The following is a 16,753-nucleotide window of genomic DNA, read 5'->3' as shown; positions in this document are numbered from 1 at the left end:
GAATTGTAGCTCATTTTTTTTCTGGCTTCTCTTAATATGATATATCATACTCGAGCTAAATTTTAGAAATTGAAATAAGTTTGTTGCTAACTCCTATATGCATGCTTAAGCTAGTAATATGTTTAAAAAAACATTAATATTTAAGAACAATTATGAACATGTTTAATGCCCATTAATAGATTAGATAACTAGAAAAGTTCAATATGTTACTTTGGAGTGCATAAGGGATAAAGAAAATTATGACAAGGATGCTGTTTTGCTTCCCCTTTCAGTGCGAAATTGTAGAAGAGGATGGGTCCACAAGTGATCTGCAAGAAAAGGATGAGAAAATTCACACCGGCATGCAACAGAAAAAGATTAAGTCCAAACCTGGCAACTCATGGCGATATAAGAGGTTACTGGGGTGTTGATCTGTTGGACTTGCCTCTTCAACACTTAACCAAAAGGAAACAAAAAAAAAGTTTGTTTTATTCATTTATTCAAAAAAAATGTTCTACGATTTTTTTAGATTGTTATATATATTCCATCTCGGTCATTTCTGTCAGAATCTTCATCTAGAAAGCTCATAATGTAATTCAAGTAGAGTTAGGACAGATCATGTAACTGGAGCTGGGCACTGCAGAGTTCATGCTCCAGTTGTTAACATCCTTTAATTAGTTGAGTATGATTTATGATCTCTCAAAAAAAATTTTGGTGATATTAGGATTTATAAACTATTTTTTAAAGAAATTAAGTATTTGGAAATAGAGGATTCTTTTCTTCTTTTTATCATGGGAAAGTATCCAGATTAGAGTTCTTAATTATATCAAAATTAATATTTATAATATTAATACAGAAAACTTAATATAATGATCAATTACAATGAAATTGCTAAATTTCTTCAATAGGAAAATAATTGAATCACAACCTTTTGGAATAGAAGGATTCAAATAAACATATTTCCAAACCAGGAGAACAAACTAAAAGGTCAGTTTGGTGTACGAAGTTCTGGAGTCTTGGAGAACAAACTAAAAAACTGTATTATGACTCGAACTCACGCACTGCAGCAACTTTACCTAGACTAGCAAATCAATTATCTACTGTTTGTTTTCTTCTCGTTTTGATTTTTCTTTTTTTACTTCAGTTTTGTTAACTGTAATTAGGAATTCCATTATACAGGTGGTTGAATGTAAGTATTTGACCTTAATGTCAATCGCACTCTAGCTGTAGACCTTAAGATGCCAAGCAGCAACTGCCAACTGCAGAATCGCATAATAAATTAAAGCTACATCAACACGAGAAGTTCGGCGAGTAGATCGAGCCCAGAGTCAACTCCGCTTTGCACTTGTGAAGCTAATAATACAATAACAAAAGGTCAACATCTTCAGTCAAAATATGCTGTTGGAGAGCTGCACACGGAGAGGGCTCATGAACCCACCAAACTCAGTCATCAAAAGTTTGTGTGTTCTATATGTCTTGGTCGTCTTTCGTGATGAATCAGCTTCTTCTAACCGAGTTAGTCTTGGAGGAGTCGAGCTTTAATGGATCGGGTATCGAGGAGTCGTATCATCCACAGGCAATACAACAGGAATCCCGTCGAGAGTCAGTAGTCAGCAAAGCAACCTTCGGTTTGGTATCTTCCAAGTGACAATGAAGAGGGAAAAGGATTCATCTTTTTCTATAGAAGATTTTAACATGACGTTAAGGGGGGCCAAGGCGTACCTTGACTTTGCCCTACCGACCCCTAAATCATAATTATTGATTTGAATAGCTCGTACGGATTTAGCTGACTGAGTTGGTAAATGATTGTTAATTATGGTGCTCTTATGATATGCTGTAACTGAGTTTCAAATCTTAAATTCCTTAATTATCTACGTGTTCTAGTTTTCTCTTGTAGTGGTTACAATACCCTCTCATTCATGTACAGCTGTGTCCTAAGCAAGATGCATGTGAATGGAAGGCAAAAGCTTTTTTAACACTCGGGGAGACCCTTCCTCCCTCTGTGATCTCTATGATTAAAGCGACCCACTGGGCCAAGCCAAAGGCATTCGATCACTGTAGCTTCTACGTGGCTCTTCTATGAACATGGCCGTGGAAGCTGAAGGCAAGGAGTACTACAGGTGCAAGGCACTCGCAGAGGATCTATTGGGGAAGATGACAAGGCTTCCTGTTAAACTATGGCTGAGTGCTTTGCGAGTCGGAAAAGAAGATCCAAGACGAATCATTCATGCTGTAAAAGTTGGGGTAGCACTGACAGCCGTCTCTTGCTTGTACCTCCTGCAGCCATTGTTCGAAGGAATTGGACAGGGTGCAATGTGGGCTGTCATGACTGTGGTTGTAGTGCTTGAGTTCACTGCAGGTGTCTGAATTAATTCACCATCTACAGCAGAGTTTATCAGCCCACGAAGTGTATTTATATATCCTCCTAAATTCTTCTTCTGCAATTTTCAGGTGCAACTTTGTGCAAAGGGCTAAACAGAGGATTTGGCACATTGTGTGCTGCATCCCTTGCTTTTTTCATAGAAGTCGTGTCGCAGAAGTCGGGCAAAGAGTTCCATGCTATATTCATAGGAATTTCTGTATTTCTAGTAGGTAAAAAAAAAAAAAAAAAAACTCCACTTTTACATTTCTGTGTATGATATGATCTATCTAACATGGGCTTCGTGTTCTGCCCCAGGATTCCTGACTACATACTTGAGATTTGTTCCATACATAAAGAAGAACTACGAGTATGGTGTAGTGATTTTCCTACTGACGTTCAATCTAATAACGATATCGAGTTTCCGGGTGAACGATGTGCTGGATTTGACAAAGGATCGTCTGTCGACGATCGCTATCGGCTGCGGCGTTTGCCTCTTCATGAGCCTCTTTATTTTACCAAACTGGTCAGGTGAAGACCTGCACAGATCCACAGTCCACAAGCTCGAAGTCCTGGCAAGATCTATCGAAGGTGCCCAGCAACAATATTCCTGGCTAATAACTAACAGTGATTAGTGAAACATTACTAACCTATTAGCTTTTCAGCTTGTGTGCATGAATTCTTTCAGAATCAAGACAGGGAATCTCCGGTCAGGGAAGAGAAGTCATCCAAGGATGAAATATACAAAGGATACAGAGCAGTCTTGGACTCCAAATCCAGTGATGAGACCCTCGTGAGTTACTGCAGTTTGTTTCTACTACTCCAAATCCATCTTGAAATGGTGGCATGGTTGCAATCTCAGGCACTCTTTGCGAGCTGGGAACCGAGGCATTCCAGGCACTGCTACAGCTTGCCATGGGAGCAGTATGTGAAGCTCGGTGCTATCATCAGACACTTTGGCTACACTGCTGTGGCACTTCATGGATGCTTGGAATCAGAAATTCAGGTATTGAAATTTAGAAAATCTAATTTAAATCTTTGTTTTTGTAAATGTCTCTATGCATGTCCTTTGCAGACCCCTCAATCTGTGCGGTCGTTGTTCCGGGACCCGTGCGTCCGCGTCGCCGGCGAAGTGCGCAAGGTCCTGGACGAGCTCGCGAGGAGCATAAGGAACCGCCGGCACTGCTCCCCCGACGTCCTGTCCGACCATCTCCACGAGGCCCTGCACGACCTCAACTCCGCCATCAAGTCCCAGCCCCGCCTCTTCCTCAGCTCCAAGAGCGCCCGCCGCGCCGCCGCGGAGCGGAGGCCGGCAGCTGAAAAAAGCACGGGTCTCCCGTCGGCCAGATCCGACATCACCTTCGCGCTGGCGCCGGAGTGGCGGGGAGGCAAGTTGGCGGTGGCGGATCAGCCGCCGGTGAAGGAGGCGAAGGCGTTGAGGCCGACGCTGAGCAAGATCGCCTTAACGAGCCTGGAGTTCTCGGAGGCGCTGCCTTTCGCTGCGTTCGCGTCGCTGCTGGTGGAGATGGTGGCGAGGCTGGAGCTGGTGATCGAGGAGGTGGAGGAGCTGAGCAGGGCCGCCAATTTTAAGGAGTTTTCGCAGGACCAGATTGCGATCGAGATGGAGCGCGCTGCGGCCGTGAAGGATTTCCACAGCCATGTGGTTTGCCATTCAGCCGCAGACTGATGATGACTGACAAGGGAATGCGTAGATTTACCGACGGCGCAGTACGTAGCTTGAATATCTAACGAAAATGAAGATGAACTCTTCCTCCACGTTGTTGGATAAACCTATCGATGGTAGAATTTAAAACAGTATCGACTGCTTGTATTAATTCTGGAATTAGTCAAAATATTTTCATAAAAAAGTTTTAAAATGGCCTCTTAATCAAATAAAGAACAGAAATCTTCTTTCCAATTTCTAAAACAGAAATTTTCATTTTATTTTTAGTACTTTGTTATTATGTTACTTTGTATTGCTCAAAATAGTATTGGTTAGATATAAGTGATCTGAATGGAGAAAATGGGAAAGAGAAAAAAATATTCCTGAATAAGACTTTTGTCCTACATTAAAAGTTTCATTGCATGTTGGTTGATTTATATTGATTCACATGTATTAATAATATGAACAAATGCATGAGGATAGACTATTTCTCATGTGAATATCTTTTTGTTACTTACTCAAGAATGTAACATTAAACTCATTAATAATGATTCTGTAACGTCTCGACATTAATGAGGACATTAAGCCCATTAATGACGACATTAAACTCAACATTAAATGATCATAATTTGGTCATTGATTGCAAGCAAGATGAGAGCTCCTATATAAGGAGATTGGATCTTGAGCAAAAGGAGACGCGTAAGAAAAGCAAAAGCAAAATAATTCCTCCACCTTCGTTCCTCGATTCTGTTCTCTCAGTCGTGCATTCGCTCGGCTGAACTACTTGTGATAGCACTCAGGTGCATTTTTAGTTCGTCACGAACAACCAGTGCTTGGTTGCATTAGTGGTTTTGTCGTTGTATCATGGGAAACAAATGACCCGAGGAAATTTCGAAGCACGACAAGAGGTGGAGCGAATCTATTTCAAGGAAATTGTGACCATCGCAAGCCTCGGTCCCTTCGCCCATTCGGTCGCTTCGCCTGTTTTGCTCGCTCAGACTTTGCTGCTCGAATTTAGTGTTCAGTTTGCACTCAACAATTAGCAGAAACCATCCTCCGTTGACAATATAAGTTTATCAGTTCAGGTCATCTTGATAGATAAATTAGAATTGATTTTATGTAATTTCAACCCAATTAATTTTTTAATATTTTGATAACAGATTGTCTAACAAGTATATTATATTTTTAGAATTTATAAAATAAAAAAAATATATATAAGAACATGCTGATGGAGATTTCAAGATTTCTCATTTCTATATCAAATTTTGTAATATCAAAATCATACGGTGCAGTCTCATTATACCTCTCCGTTTTTTTTTTCATTGCTCCTAGTCCTACAGTTTGTCTCTCTTGTTTTTTTATTGTTTTTTGGACTTTACTCGTTCAATAGTTCATTGTTCTCAATTTAAATTATCAAATTCAAATATAAAGATAAATATATAAGGAGACTTCTAGCTAGTTTAGGACAAAATTGACGGATATACCTACTATTTAAAAATTTAAAAATTGATATTTTTCAAATAAGAATTCCTAGGAACATATTGGTGATCTTGATTGGTGGTGGGTATCATTATCCTATTAAAGTAAAAGATAAAGTTGTTATCTTAGCGGCCCTTCAAGAATGGTTTCACTCTTTTTAGAAGGAGATAAATCATATAGGGAGGGGGCATTTGTCCTAACACAACAACTCCTTGTATAGGGAAGGTCAGTGATCCTGTTTGAACTGTCTAAAATTTATTGGAAGATTATTAGTGTAATTATTCCTTAGATTAAGGTTGACTGATTTAACTAAGCTTGAGTGGATTCGAGCTTGAGTTTCGATGTTTAGACAATATGTTGTGGACAACATGTTTAGACAATATGTTTGGATAATATGTTGTGAGACAACATGTTTAGACAATATGTTTGGATAATATGTTGTGAGACATATAAGAGAGAAGTCAAGTAGGTCATGGAGGATCGGTACTGAACTGGTAAAGTCCTAACTAGGTGTTAGACAATGGAAAAGTCCTAATTGCGGTTAGGTAAAGAAAAGTCCAAGTGGGTCAAGGAGGACCACACATTGGCAAGGAAAGTCTTAACTACGGTTAGACAAAGTAAAGTCCAAGTGGAACAAGGAGGATCACACGTTGGCAAAGAAAAGCCATAACTGCGGTTAGACAAGCAAAGTCCAAGTGGATCAAGGGGATCGTGTTGGGTTATCGGGCCGCAAAAACCGCTTTTCGCGTCGCGGAAACCCCGAATCACCCATGCCACTGGATCTCGTGCGAAAGATAGATTTCAAAAATACGAGTACGAGTTTCAAACTATGATCTACAGTAGATCTACAAAGGAAAAACATTTTATACCTTTGATGCGCACCCTTCGCAATCCCGCAAGTCCAAGGTACGTCGGATCTCGAAGTTGTCAACGTAGACAAATCTCTAGTGATATCCACACGAACAAGATGTGTTCTCTAACACTCAAGGATGGAGAATAGAGTACCACAAGTGTGCTAGCACTTCTTGGGCTCTCGGGTAGGATTTGAAAGGGAGAAAGGAGAGAAAGTAAAAAGGAATCTCATATACTCCTCTAGGTACCCTCCTTTGTGACCTTCACTTCATCCTATTTTCTTGGAACTCAACTCACTCACCTTTTTCTCACTTGCATGAAGCCCACGGCAACCTTAGAGAAGAAGGAAGAAGAGAGAGCTAGAAGAGAGGCAAGGAGGAAGATGGAATGAATGCACATTAATCAAAAAATTCATTTCCTTTCCACCTCTTGAGTGGTCGGCCACATGAGTAACTCCCACTCATTTAATGTGGCCGGCCACATTAAATGGAATGGAGGCTTGTAACCTCCATGAGGTGACGCACCATGATGATGTGGAACATCATCATTGGTCCACATCTTGCCAAATCACAAATGATGTGGCATATAGTCAAGTCAAACTTGACTTTTCCTCTTCCTCTCAAGTCAAGTCAAACTTGACTCAATCTCTCTCATGGTTGATCTAATCCATGTTAGTGAGAGCCCTAGAGTCAATCATGTGATGGTTACTTTTTGGACTCTTTGTATCATATTCTTGTACATATATTTCTGATATATAAATAAAGGCATTGTGATTATTATACTTGTGTGTATTTGTGCTATATAAATAAGTATAATAATGTCCTAGGGTAGTAGGTTCATATCTATATCAATCGATTAGTTAAATCGATAGTAAGATGATATAGAGAACACTACACTTAATTATTCCTAGTCAAGTATTAACATAGAAGGATAATGTTAATGCATTGAGACTAGCATGTAGGTCAACATGATGACTTGATCTCACAAGTCATGGATATGAGATATCAAGTTGACACATGGGTATACATTGGAGAATGTATACTGAATGACCCGCCATGAGAAAGTATCATGGATCGTTATATGAGTGTCATATACTTTCTCAAGTGACTATTAGTATGACTTTAGTCCTTAGACCTGAAGTCACCATGGTTCCCTACATAAGGAGTTATGTACTTTGGTTTCATCAAACGTCACCCGTAACTGGGTGGACTATAAAGGCGATTACTGGGTATGTAACAAATTATGCGGAGGGATGTGAGTGATGTAGATGGGATCTATCCCTCCTATATTACAGGAGTGATATCATAGTCTTGATAGAGTGAGATCACTAAGTGCATGGCCATGCCCAAATAAGGCAATATGTGATATTGTGCTTATTTGATTATAGTGAGTCTACTTGGAGTTCAAGACACTTAGATTGATTGGAGGATGACACGGTCTATGCCTCATATAAGATCAATCTAGATATCAAGGATAGAAGGACAATGTCACATATTGTGAGAGTCACAATTATTAGTCATATTGGTGATGTTGGATCTCAACATTCTTGTAACTTGGGTAGGAATGATGTGTTGCTAGATACCTCTCATTGCTTATGTCCCTAATTGGATTTAGGGACATTGCCAACGTTGACAAGAACCTATAGGGTCACACACATAGAGCAATAGATGGAGACTAGTTCATATGATGAACCAAGAGGAAAGATGAAGTCAAGTTTGACTTGGCTAAATATGGAAAGTCTATAAAAGGCAAGTTTGACTTGACCTAAATCCACAAGTTTGACTTGACTATGAGTTAGACTCAAGTATGATCCAAATGTTGGATAAATCAATTAAGGGAGTTAATTTGGTCATGTTTGACTTTGGCCAAATTAGGAAGGTTGAAAGTCAATATTGACTTGACTTGGATGCCACCACATTTGATGAGGTGGCATGGGAGAACCAATGGGGATGCTACACATCACCATGCCACCTCATGCTTGCCACCTCATGGGAGGTTACCCATGAGTGGCCGGCCACATTAAGGGGGCAATTAAGAGCATTAATTGCCCACTTAATGACATTTATGAGGCCGGCCACATGATATGGTGGATTGATTGAATTTTGAATTCAATTTTTTTGATTCTTCTTCTTCCTTGGTGCTCTTGGCAACCTCTCCCTCTCTTCCTCCTCTTCTTGGCCGAAAACCACATAGGTGCTAGCACACCTTGTTTCGGTCATCTTCTCCACCTAATTGCTTGTGTGGACACATATAGAGGGGCTCTACTTTGTGCCCTCTAGATCCAACTTCAACCTTAGTCGAGCGGGATAAGCGAAGGGCACGCATCAAAGGTAGTTTTTCTTTAAACTATAGATCTAGGAGTAGATCTAACATATTCGGGTATTAAGCATGATATAAATACGTGGAATTTTTCGAATCGGATTTTTCTTTGCACGAGATCCTTGGCTAGGGTGTTTCGGGGTTTCCGCGACGCGAAAAGCGGTTTTCGTGGCCCGAAAAATTCTAACAGTGGTATCAGAGCCATCGTGCGAAGCACGTATTTATTTTTTTTTTCCTGTATTAGATACAAAATTTAGATGCTTTTAAGTTTCTGTGATTTTTCTAAATTTTAGGAATTTTTGGGTATTTTTCTCGTAGAGGCGAAAGAACGAGTGCGAAGCACTTGTACACTTTTGTCACCGAGAAAAATTTCTCCGAAACGGCAAGTTTCACCCAAATAGATTTTGGGACAGCGGGTAAGGGCGCTGTATAATCGCAAGAGGACACTCGCGAAGGTTATTTCGCGAATAGGGGCGCTGCCCCTAACCCCGCAAGGGGCCTTGTCCCGCGATTACGCCCGAAACCCGCTTAGCGGGACCGCCGTGGAGAAGGGACTCAAAAATTCAGAAAAATCAGTAGAAAAATTTTAAATAAAAAAAAATACACAATTCTGAATTATGTACAGTATGTGTTGGTCATGGCCCAAGTCCCAGAATTTTTATGAAAAATTATGCGTGTAATTCATAATACGGCCTGCGTGCCGTCATGTGTTGTGTGTGCTGTATTGTGGATGCGACCTGCGTGTTGCCTTTTTCCATTATTTTATTTCTGTAAAAATTAGTTTTAAGACTCGAATGTAACTCGAGTATAAATTTTGTAATGTACAAAATTTGAAGATGACGAAATTCCGGAGAAGACGGACTCGCGGGAGCATGCCGGCAACACATGGGGATCGGAAGGAGGAGCTTGGAGAAGCTGCCACCTAGACCCTAGGATGACCATTGGATCTTCTCTTTGGCTAGAGAGGATCCTAGTAGGGCCATGACCAATCACATAATTTGAATGTATATATTTTATTTTTGCTTATGTGTATGTGATGCATGTTTGTGTAGAATAGAATATGCATGAGTGTATGTGATGCACATGTGATGTGGGAACCACATCTTGATGTGCACAATACACATTTAGGATTTAAATTAGATTTAATTTACGCCTAAATATGATGCACATCGTCGATTAGATTAGATCTAAATCGAAATCAACTCGTAAACGCCTACCGGGCCATGATACCCATCACTACCTCGATCATATGCGATTGTCGTATCTGCCAAAGCAGAGCAACGCATTTAATCTTGGTAGGATGCGGAGGACAACCTTGGTCCCGCCTATCACGCTCGGGTTAGATTGAGCTCAATTAGATTGAGTAGCTAGCAAAGCTCAATTGGATCGAGTGAAGCTATAGGCGTATTCCAATAGTTGGAAAGGTAGGACAAGATCACGTTTATAAATAATCTTGGGCGATTTAGCCAAAGCTAACTCAAGATTATTTGTAAAAGTTAAATCTTGATCCTATAAACAAGAGTTGCATGGAGATGTAATTGGTAATTAGCTACCTACCGATCATACTAGGTCTTGGGCGATTCAGCCAAAGCTGACTCAAGATGTAGTATGATGTGGATCTTGTCCCACAAAATTCAGTGGGAGCATCATTTAATTAAAGACCTAATTAGATGATAGAATATGATATTGATTCTCTGCATGTTTAATATGTTGTAGATTGCCATGTCACCAAACGCGAACACTCTCTCCCTACGATCTGTCCTTGAGAAGGACAAGCTCACAGGAGCTAACTTCCTGGACTGGTACAGAAACCTGAGGATAGTCCTCATGCAGGAACGTAAGCTGTACGTTCTGGAGCAAGCAGTTCCTGAAGCACCACCAGCCTCTGCCGCCCGTAGCATTAAGGATGCTCATCAGAAGCATCAAGACGATGCGTTAGACGTGTCGTGCCTAATGCTATGCTGCATGTCCTCTGAGCTTCAGAAGCAACACGAGAACATGAATGCCTTTGATATGATTGGCCATCTTAAGCAATTATATCAAGGGCAAGCCAGGCATGAGAGGTTTGAAGTGACTCAGGCCCTCTTTTCATGTAAGATGAAAGAGGGAACCCCTGTAGGAACTCACGTACTCAAGATGATTGGGTACGTCGAGAACCTAGAGAGGTTGGGGTTCCCATTGGGCCAAGAGCTGGCCACTGACTTGATCCTGCAATCGTTGCCGGCAAGTTACCGTCAATTCGTCATGAACTATAACATGAACGAATTAGACAAACCACTGCCCGAGATGCTCAACATGTTGAGAACTGCTGAGCCCAATCTCACCACTACCAAGACCAGTACCGTCCTGATGGTACAAAAGGGCAAGGGTAAGGGCAAGTGGAAGCCCAAGGGTAAGGGTAAGACCCAGACCAAGGGCAAAGCCAGCTCTTCAGCACTCAAACCCAAGGGCGGGGTGCAAAAGGATGCTACCTGCTTCCACTGTGGTCAGACAGGGCACTGGAAGAGGAACTGCAAGATCTACCTGGAGGATCTTAAGAAGAAAAGAAGCGAGGCTTCTACTTCAGGTATAAATGTTATAGAAGTCAACCTTTCTATTTCTACATCATGGGTATTAGATACTGGATGTGCATCTCACATTTGTACTAATGTGCAGGCGCTAAGAAGTAGCAGTGGCAAAGGGCGAGGTGGACCTACGAGTAGGCAATGGAGCAAGGGTTGTTGCTGTTGCTGTTGCTGTAGGAACATATTTTCTATCTCTGCCCGCTGGGCTTGTATTGGAACTAGATAATTGTTGTTATGTCCCTGCACTAACAAAGAATATTATTTCAGTTTCCTGTTTAGATAATAAAGATTTTTCATTCATAATAAAGGACAAATGTTGTTTGTTTATTTGAAAGATATGTTCTATTGTAGTGCACATCTGATGAATGGCCTCTATATTCTAGATTTAGAGAGCCCTGGATCTATAACGTGAGTACCAAGAGGTTGAGATCAAATGAGTTGAACCCAACCTATCTCTGGCATTGCCGCCTAGGCCACATAAACGAGAGTCGCTTGTCCCAGCTCCATAAAGATGGTTTGCTGGACTCATTTGATTTCGAATCATATGAGACATGCAAGTCATGTCTACTGGGCAAAATGACCAAGACTCCCTTTAGTGGACACAGTGAGAGAGCGACTGACTTGTTAGGACTCATACATAGTGATGTATGTAGCCCTTTCAATGTCGCTGCCAAAGGTGGTTATAGGTACTTCATTACATTTACTGATGACCTCAGTAGATATGGTTATGTGTATCTGATGACACATAAATCAGAATCCTTTGAAAAGTTCAAGGAATTCAAGAATGAAGTACAAAACCAGCTTGGCAAGAGTATCAAGATATTTCGATCAGATCGAGATGGTGAATACCTTAGCCATGAGTTCCGTGACTATCTAGCTGAGTGTGGGATTCTATCCCATCTCACTCCTCCTAGAACACCACAGTGGAATGGTGTATCCGAAAGGAGAAATCGTACCCTATTAGATATGGTTCGATCTATGATGAGTCACACAGATCTTCCTATATCCTTTTGGGGATATGCTCTAGACACAGCAGCCTTTACACTTAACCGTGTTCCATCTAAAGCTGTGACAAAGACACTATATACGATATGTATGGAGAAATCCTAAGATGTCTTTTATGAGGATTTGGGGTTGTGGGGCTTACGTTCGGCGTCAAGTCTCGGGCAAACTGGGACCCAAATCCGATAAGTGCTATTTTGTAGGATATCCCAAGGAAACGAAGGGATATTACTTCTATATTCCCAGTCAGCACAAAGTGTTTGTGGCTAAGACTGGGGTTTTTCTAGAAAGGGATTTTGTTTCTAGAAAAACTAGTGGGAGTACATTCAATCTTGAAAAAGTTCAAGATATGGACCATAGCACTGAGGCCTTAATGGAAGTTGAACTGGAACCACAAAGAGTTGTGGATGATGAGATTGTTGCACAAGGAGTTGAGCAACAACCAGTTCAAGTAGACATACCTCTTCGCAGATCTGATAGGGTACGTCGTAGCCTGAGAGATACTCATTTCTCTTGTCTGACCCTGATGACGCTATGCTCATTGAGAATGAGTCTACCACCTATTGGGAAGCTGTGATGAGACCAGATTCTGAGAAATGGCTAAAGACCATGAGATCCGAGATGGAATCCATATACACCAACCAAGTATGGACTTTGGTTGATCCACCTGAGGGCGTCAAACCCATAGGGTGTAAGTGGGTCTTTAAGAGAAAGACTAACATGGACGGACTTACTCATACCTATAAAGGTAGACTGGTAGCTAAAGGTTTCAAGCAGATTCATGGTATTGACTATGATGAAACCTTCTCTCCAGTAGCGATGTTTAAGTCCATTCGGATTATGCTTGCTATTGCAGCCTACCATGATTATGAGATCTGGCAGATGGATGTCAAGACAGCGTTTCTGAATGGAAACCTCCTCGAGGATGTGTACATGACACAGCCTGAGGGTTTTGTAGATCCACAGCATACTAGCAGAGTATGCAAGCTGCATAGGGCCATTTATGGTCTGAAGCAAGCCTCTCAGAGCTGGAATCTTCGATTCGATGATGCAATCAAACAGTTTGGTTTCATCAAGAACGAAGATGAACCCTGTGTCTACAAGAGGGTTAGTGGGAGCACAGTTGTCTTCCTCGTATTGTATGTGGATGACATACTTCTCATTGGGAACGACATTTCCTCGCTACAGTCTGTGAAGACTTGGCTAGGGAATTGTTTCTCAATGAAGGACTTAGGTGAAGCAGCCTGCATTCTAGGCATTAAGATCTATAGAGATAGATCTAAGAGATTGCTTGGCCTAAGTCAGAATACATACATGATTTGCCATGCAGAATTCCAAGAAGGAAACTGTGATGTCACATGGTGTGAGTCTTTCGAAGACTCAAAGTCCCTCTTCTAGAGAGGAGAGGGACCGCATGGATAAGATCCCCTATGCCTCGGCCATAGGATCTATCATGTACGCCATGTTATGTACTCGTCCTGATGTCTCGTATGCTTTGAGCATGACGAGCAGATACCAGTCAGATCCAGGTGAGCATCACTGGATTGCGGTCAAGAATATCCTTAAGTACTTGAGAAGGACTAAGGATTATTTCTTGATATTTGGAGGTGATGAGCATCTAGTTGTAAAGGGTTACACTGATGCTAGCTTCCAAACTGACCAGGATGATTACAGATCGCAGTCAGGGTTCGTGTTCTGCTTGAATGGTGGAGCTGTGAGCTGGAAGAGTTCGAAGCAGGACACAGTTGCAGATTCTACAACGGAGGCTGAGTATATTGCTGCATCAGAGGCAGCAAAGGAGGCAGTTTGGATCCGCAAGTTCATTTCTGAGCTTGGGGTGGTTCCTAGCATATCTGATCCCGTAGAGCTCTACTGCGACAACAATGGAGCTATTGCGCAGGCTAAGGAACCTCGCTCACACCAGCGGACAAAGCATATACTACGGCGCTTCCATCTCATTCGAGAGATCATCGATCGAGGAGATGTGAAGATTTGCAGAGTACCCACAGAGGCTAACGTCGCAGATCCCTTGACCAAGGCTTTGGCACAGACTAAGCATGATGGTCACACTAGGTCATTGGGTATTAGATACTACAGCGATTGGCACTAGTGCTAGTGGGAGATTGTTAGTGAGAGCCCTAGAGCCAATCATGTGATGGTTACTTTTTGGACTCTTTGTATCATATTCTTGTACATATATTTCTGATATATAAATAAAGGCATTGTGATTATTATACTTGTGTGTATTTGTGCTATATAAATAAGTATAATAATGTCCTAGGGTAGTAGGTTCATATCTATATCAATCGATTAGTTAAATCGATAGTGAGATGATATAGAGAACACTACACTTAATTATTCCTAGTCAAGTATTAACATAGAAGGACAATGTTAATGCATTGAGACTAGCATGTAGGTCAACATGATGACTTGATCTCACAAGTCATGGATATGAGATATCAAGTTGACACATGGGTATACATTGGAGAATGTATATTGAATGACCCGCCATGAGAAAGTATCATGGATCGTTATATGAGTGTCATATACTTTCTCAAGTGACTATTAGTATGACTTTAGTCCTTAGACCTGAAGTCACCATGGTTCCCTACATAAGGAGTTATGTACTTTGGTTTCGTCAAACGTCACCCGTAACTGGGTGGACTATAAAGGCGATTACTGGGTATGTAACAAATTATGCGGAGGGATGTGAGTGATGTAGATGGGATCTATCCCTCCTATATTACAGGAGTGATATCATAGTCTTGATAGAGTGAGATCACTAAGTGCATGGCCATACCCAAATAAGGCAATATGTGATATTGTGCTTATTTGATTATAGTGAGTCTACTTGGAGTTCAAGACACTTAGATTGATTGGAGGATGACACGGTCTATGCCTCATATAAGATCAATCTAGATATCAAGGATAGAAGAACAATGTCACATATTGTGAGAGTTACAATTATTAGTCATATTGGTGATGTTGGATCTCAACATTCTTGTAACTTGGGTAGGAATGATGTGTTGCTAGATACCTCTCATTGCTTATGTCCCTAATTGGATTTAGGGACATTGCCAACGTTGACAAGAACCTATAGGGTCACACACATAGAGCAATAGATGGAGACTAGTTCATATGATGAACCAAGAGGAAAGATGAAGTCAAGTTTGACTTGGCTAAATATGGAAAGTCTATAAAAGGCAAGTTTGACTTGACCTAAATCCACAAGTTTGACTTGACTATGAGTTAGACTCAAGTATGATCCAAATGTTGGATAAATCAATTAAGGGAGTTAATTTGGTCATGTTTGACTTTGGCCAAATTAGGAAGGTTGAAAGTCAATATTGACTTGACTTGGATGCCACCACATTTGATGAGGTGGCATGGGAGAACCAATGGGGATGCTACACATCACCATGCCACCTCATGCTTGCCACCTCATGGGAGGTTACCCATGAGTGGCCGACCACATTAAGGGGGCAATTAAGAGCATTAATTGCCCACTTAATGACATTTATGTGGCCGGCCACATGATATGGTGGATTGATTGAATTTTTGAATTTAATTTTTTTGATTCTTCTTCTTCCTTGGTGCTCTCGGCAACTTCTCCCTCTCTTCCTCCTCTTCTTGGCCGAAAACCACATAGGTGCTAGCACACCTTGTTTCGGTCATCTTCTCCACCTAATTGCTTGTGTGGACACATATAGAGGGGCTCTACTTTGTGCCCTCTAGATCCAACTTCAACCTTAGTCGAGCGGGATAAGCGAAGGGCACGCATCAAAGGTAGTTTTTCTTTAAACTATAGATCTAGGAGTAGATCTAACATATTCGGGTATTAAGCATGATATAAATACGTGGAATTTTTCGAATCGGATTTTTCTTTGCACGAGATCCTTGGCTAGGGTGTTTCGGGGTTTCCGCGACGCGAAAAGCGGTTTTCGTGGCCCGAAAAATTCTAACAATCCAACCATTTAATTCAAGCCAATTTAATATAATGAATCTAATTCATTTAATTAAATTGATTCAATGAGTCATAATCTAAATTAGACTTATTGAACACATGAATCAACTTGAGTCCAACTCAATTAGCCCAATTAGGATTACTCTTAATCCAATTTGATTCATCAAATGAATCTAATCCTCTTGGTTCATCATATGAACCTAATCTCCATCCACTTGTTCTTTGTGTGTGACCCAATAGGTTCTTGTAACGTTGGCAATGCCCCTAAACTCATTTAGAAGCATAAGTAATGAGCGGTATCTAGCAATACATCATTACTACCCAAGTTACAAGAATGTTGAGATCCAACATCACCTTGTGACTACTAATTGTGACTCCTCACAATATAAGACAAGTGTCCTTCTATCCTAGACATCTAGATTGATCAATGTGAGGCATAGACCGTGTCATCCTCTAATCAATCTAAATCTTGAACTCCAAGTAGACTCACTCGATCAAATGAGCTCAACATCTCATGTTGACTCATTTGGGCATGGCCATTCACTTCGTGGTCTAACTCTATCAAGAATACC

General features: G+C 41.0%; 1 protein-coding gene across 2 annotated transcripts; it reads left to right on the top strand.

Annotated features, from left to right (window-relative positions):
* The first annotated feature begins 1,977 nt into the window (after nt 1-1,977).
* Nucleotides 1,978-4,230, top strand: LOC122051736 (aluminum-activated malate transporter 12-like). 2 transcript variants are annotated; one of them, XM_042612997.1, is made up of 6 exons: nt 1,980-2,338; nt 2,431-2,571; nt 2,657-2,929; nt 3,004-3,131; nt 3,201-3,344; nt 3,414-4,230. In XM_042612997.1, the coding sequence occupies exons 1-6, from the start codon at nt 2,059-2,061 to the stop codon at nt 4,023-4,025; spliced, it is 1,578 nt and encodes a 525-aa protein (XP_042468931.1). In that variant the 5' UTR covers nt 1,980-2,058; the 3' UTR covers nt 4,026-4,230. The 2 variants fall into 2 exon arrangements, with proteins under 2 accessions (XP_042468930.1, XP_042468931.1); XM_042612996.1 differs by having other exon boundaries at nt 1,978-2,338; nt 3,004-3,344.
* The last annotated feature ends 12,523 nt before the right edge of the window (nt 4,231-16,753 follow it).

The sequence above is a fragment of the Zingiber officinale genome, chromosome 3A, assembly GCF_018446385.1.
Source record: "Zingiber officinale cultivar Zhangliang chromosome 3A, Zo_v1.1, whole genome shotgun sequence".
NCBI classification, from domain to species: Eukaryota; Viridiplantae; Streptophyta; class Magnoliopsida; order Zingiberales; family Zingiberaceae; genus Zingiber; species Zingiber officinale.
This window is presented reverse-complemented; position numbering and strand designations above follow the sequence as displayed.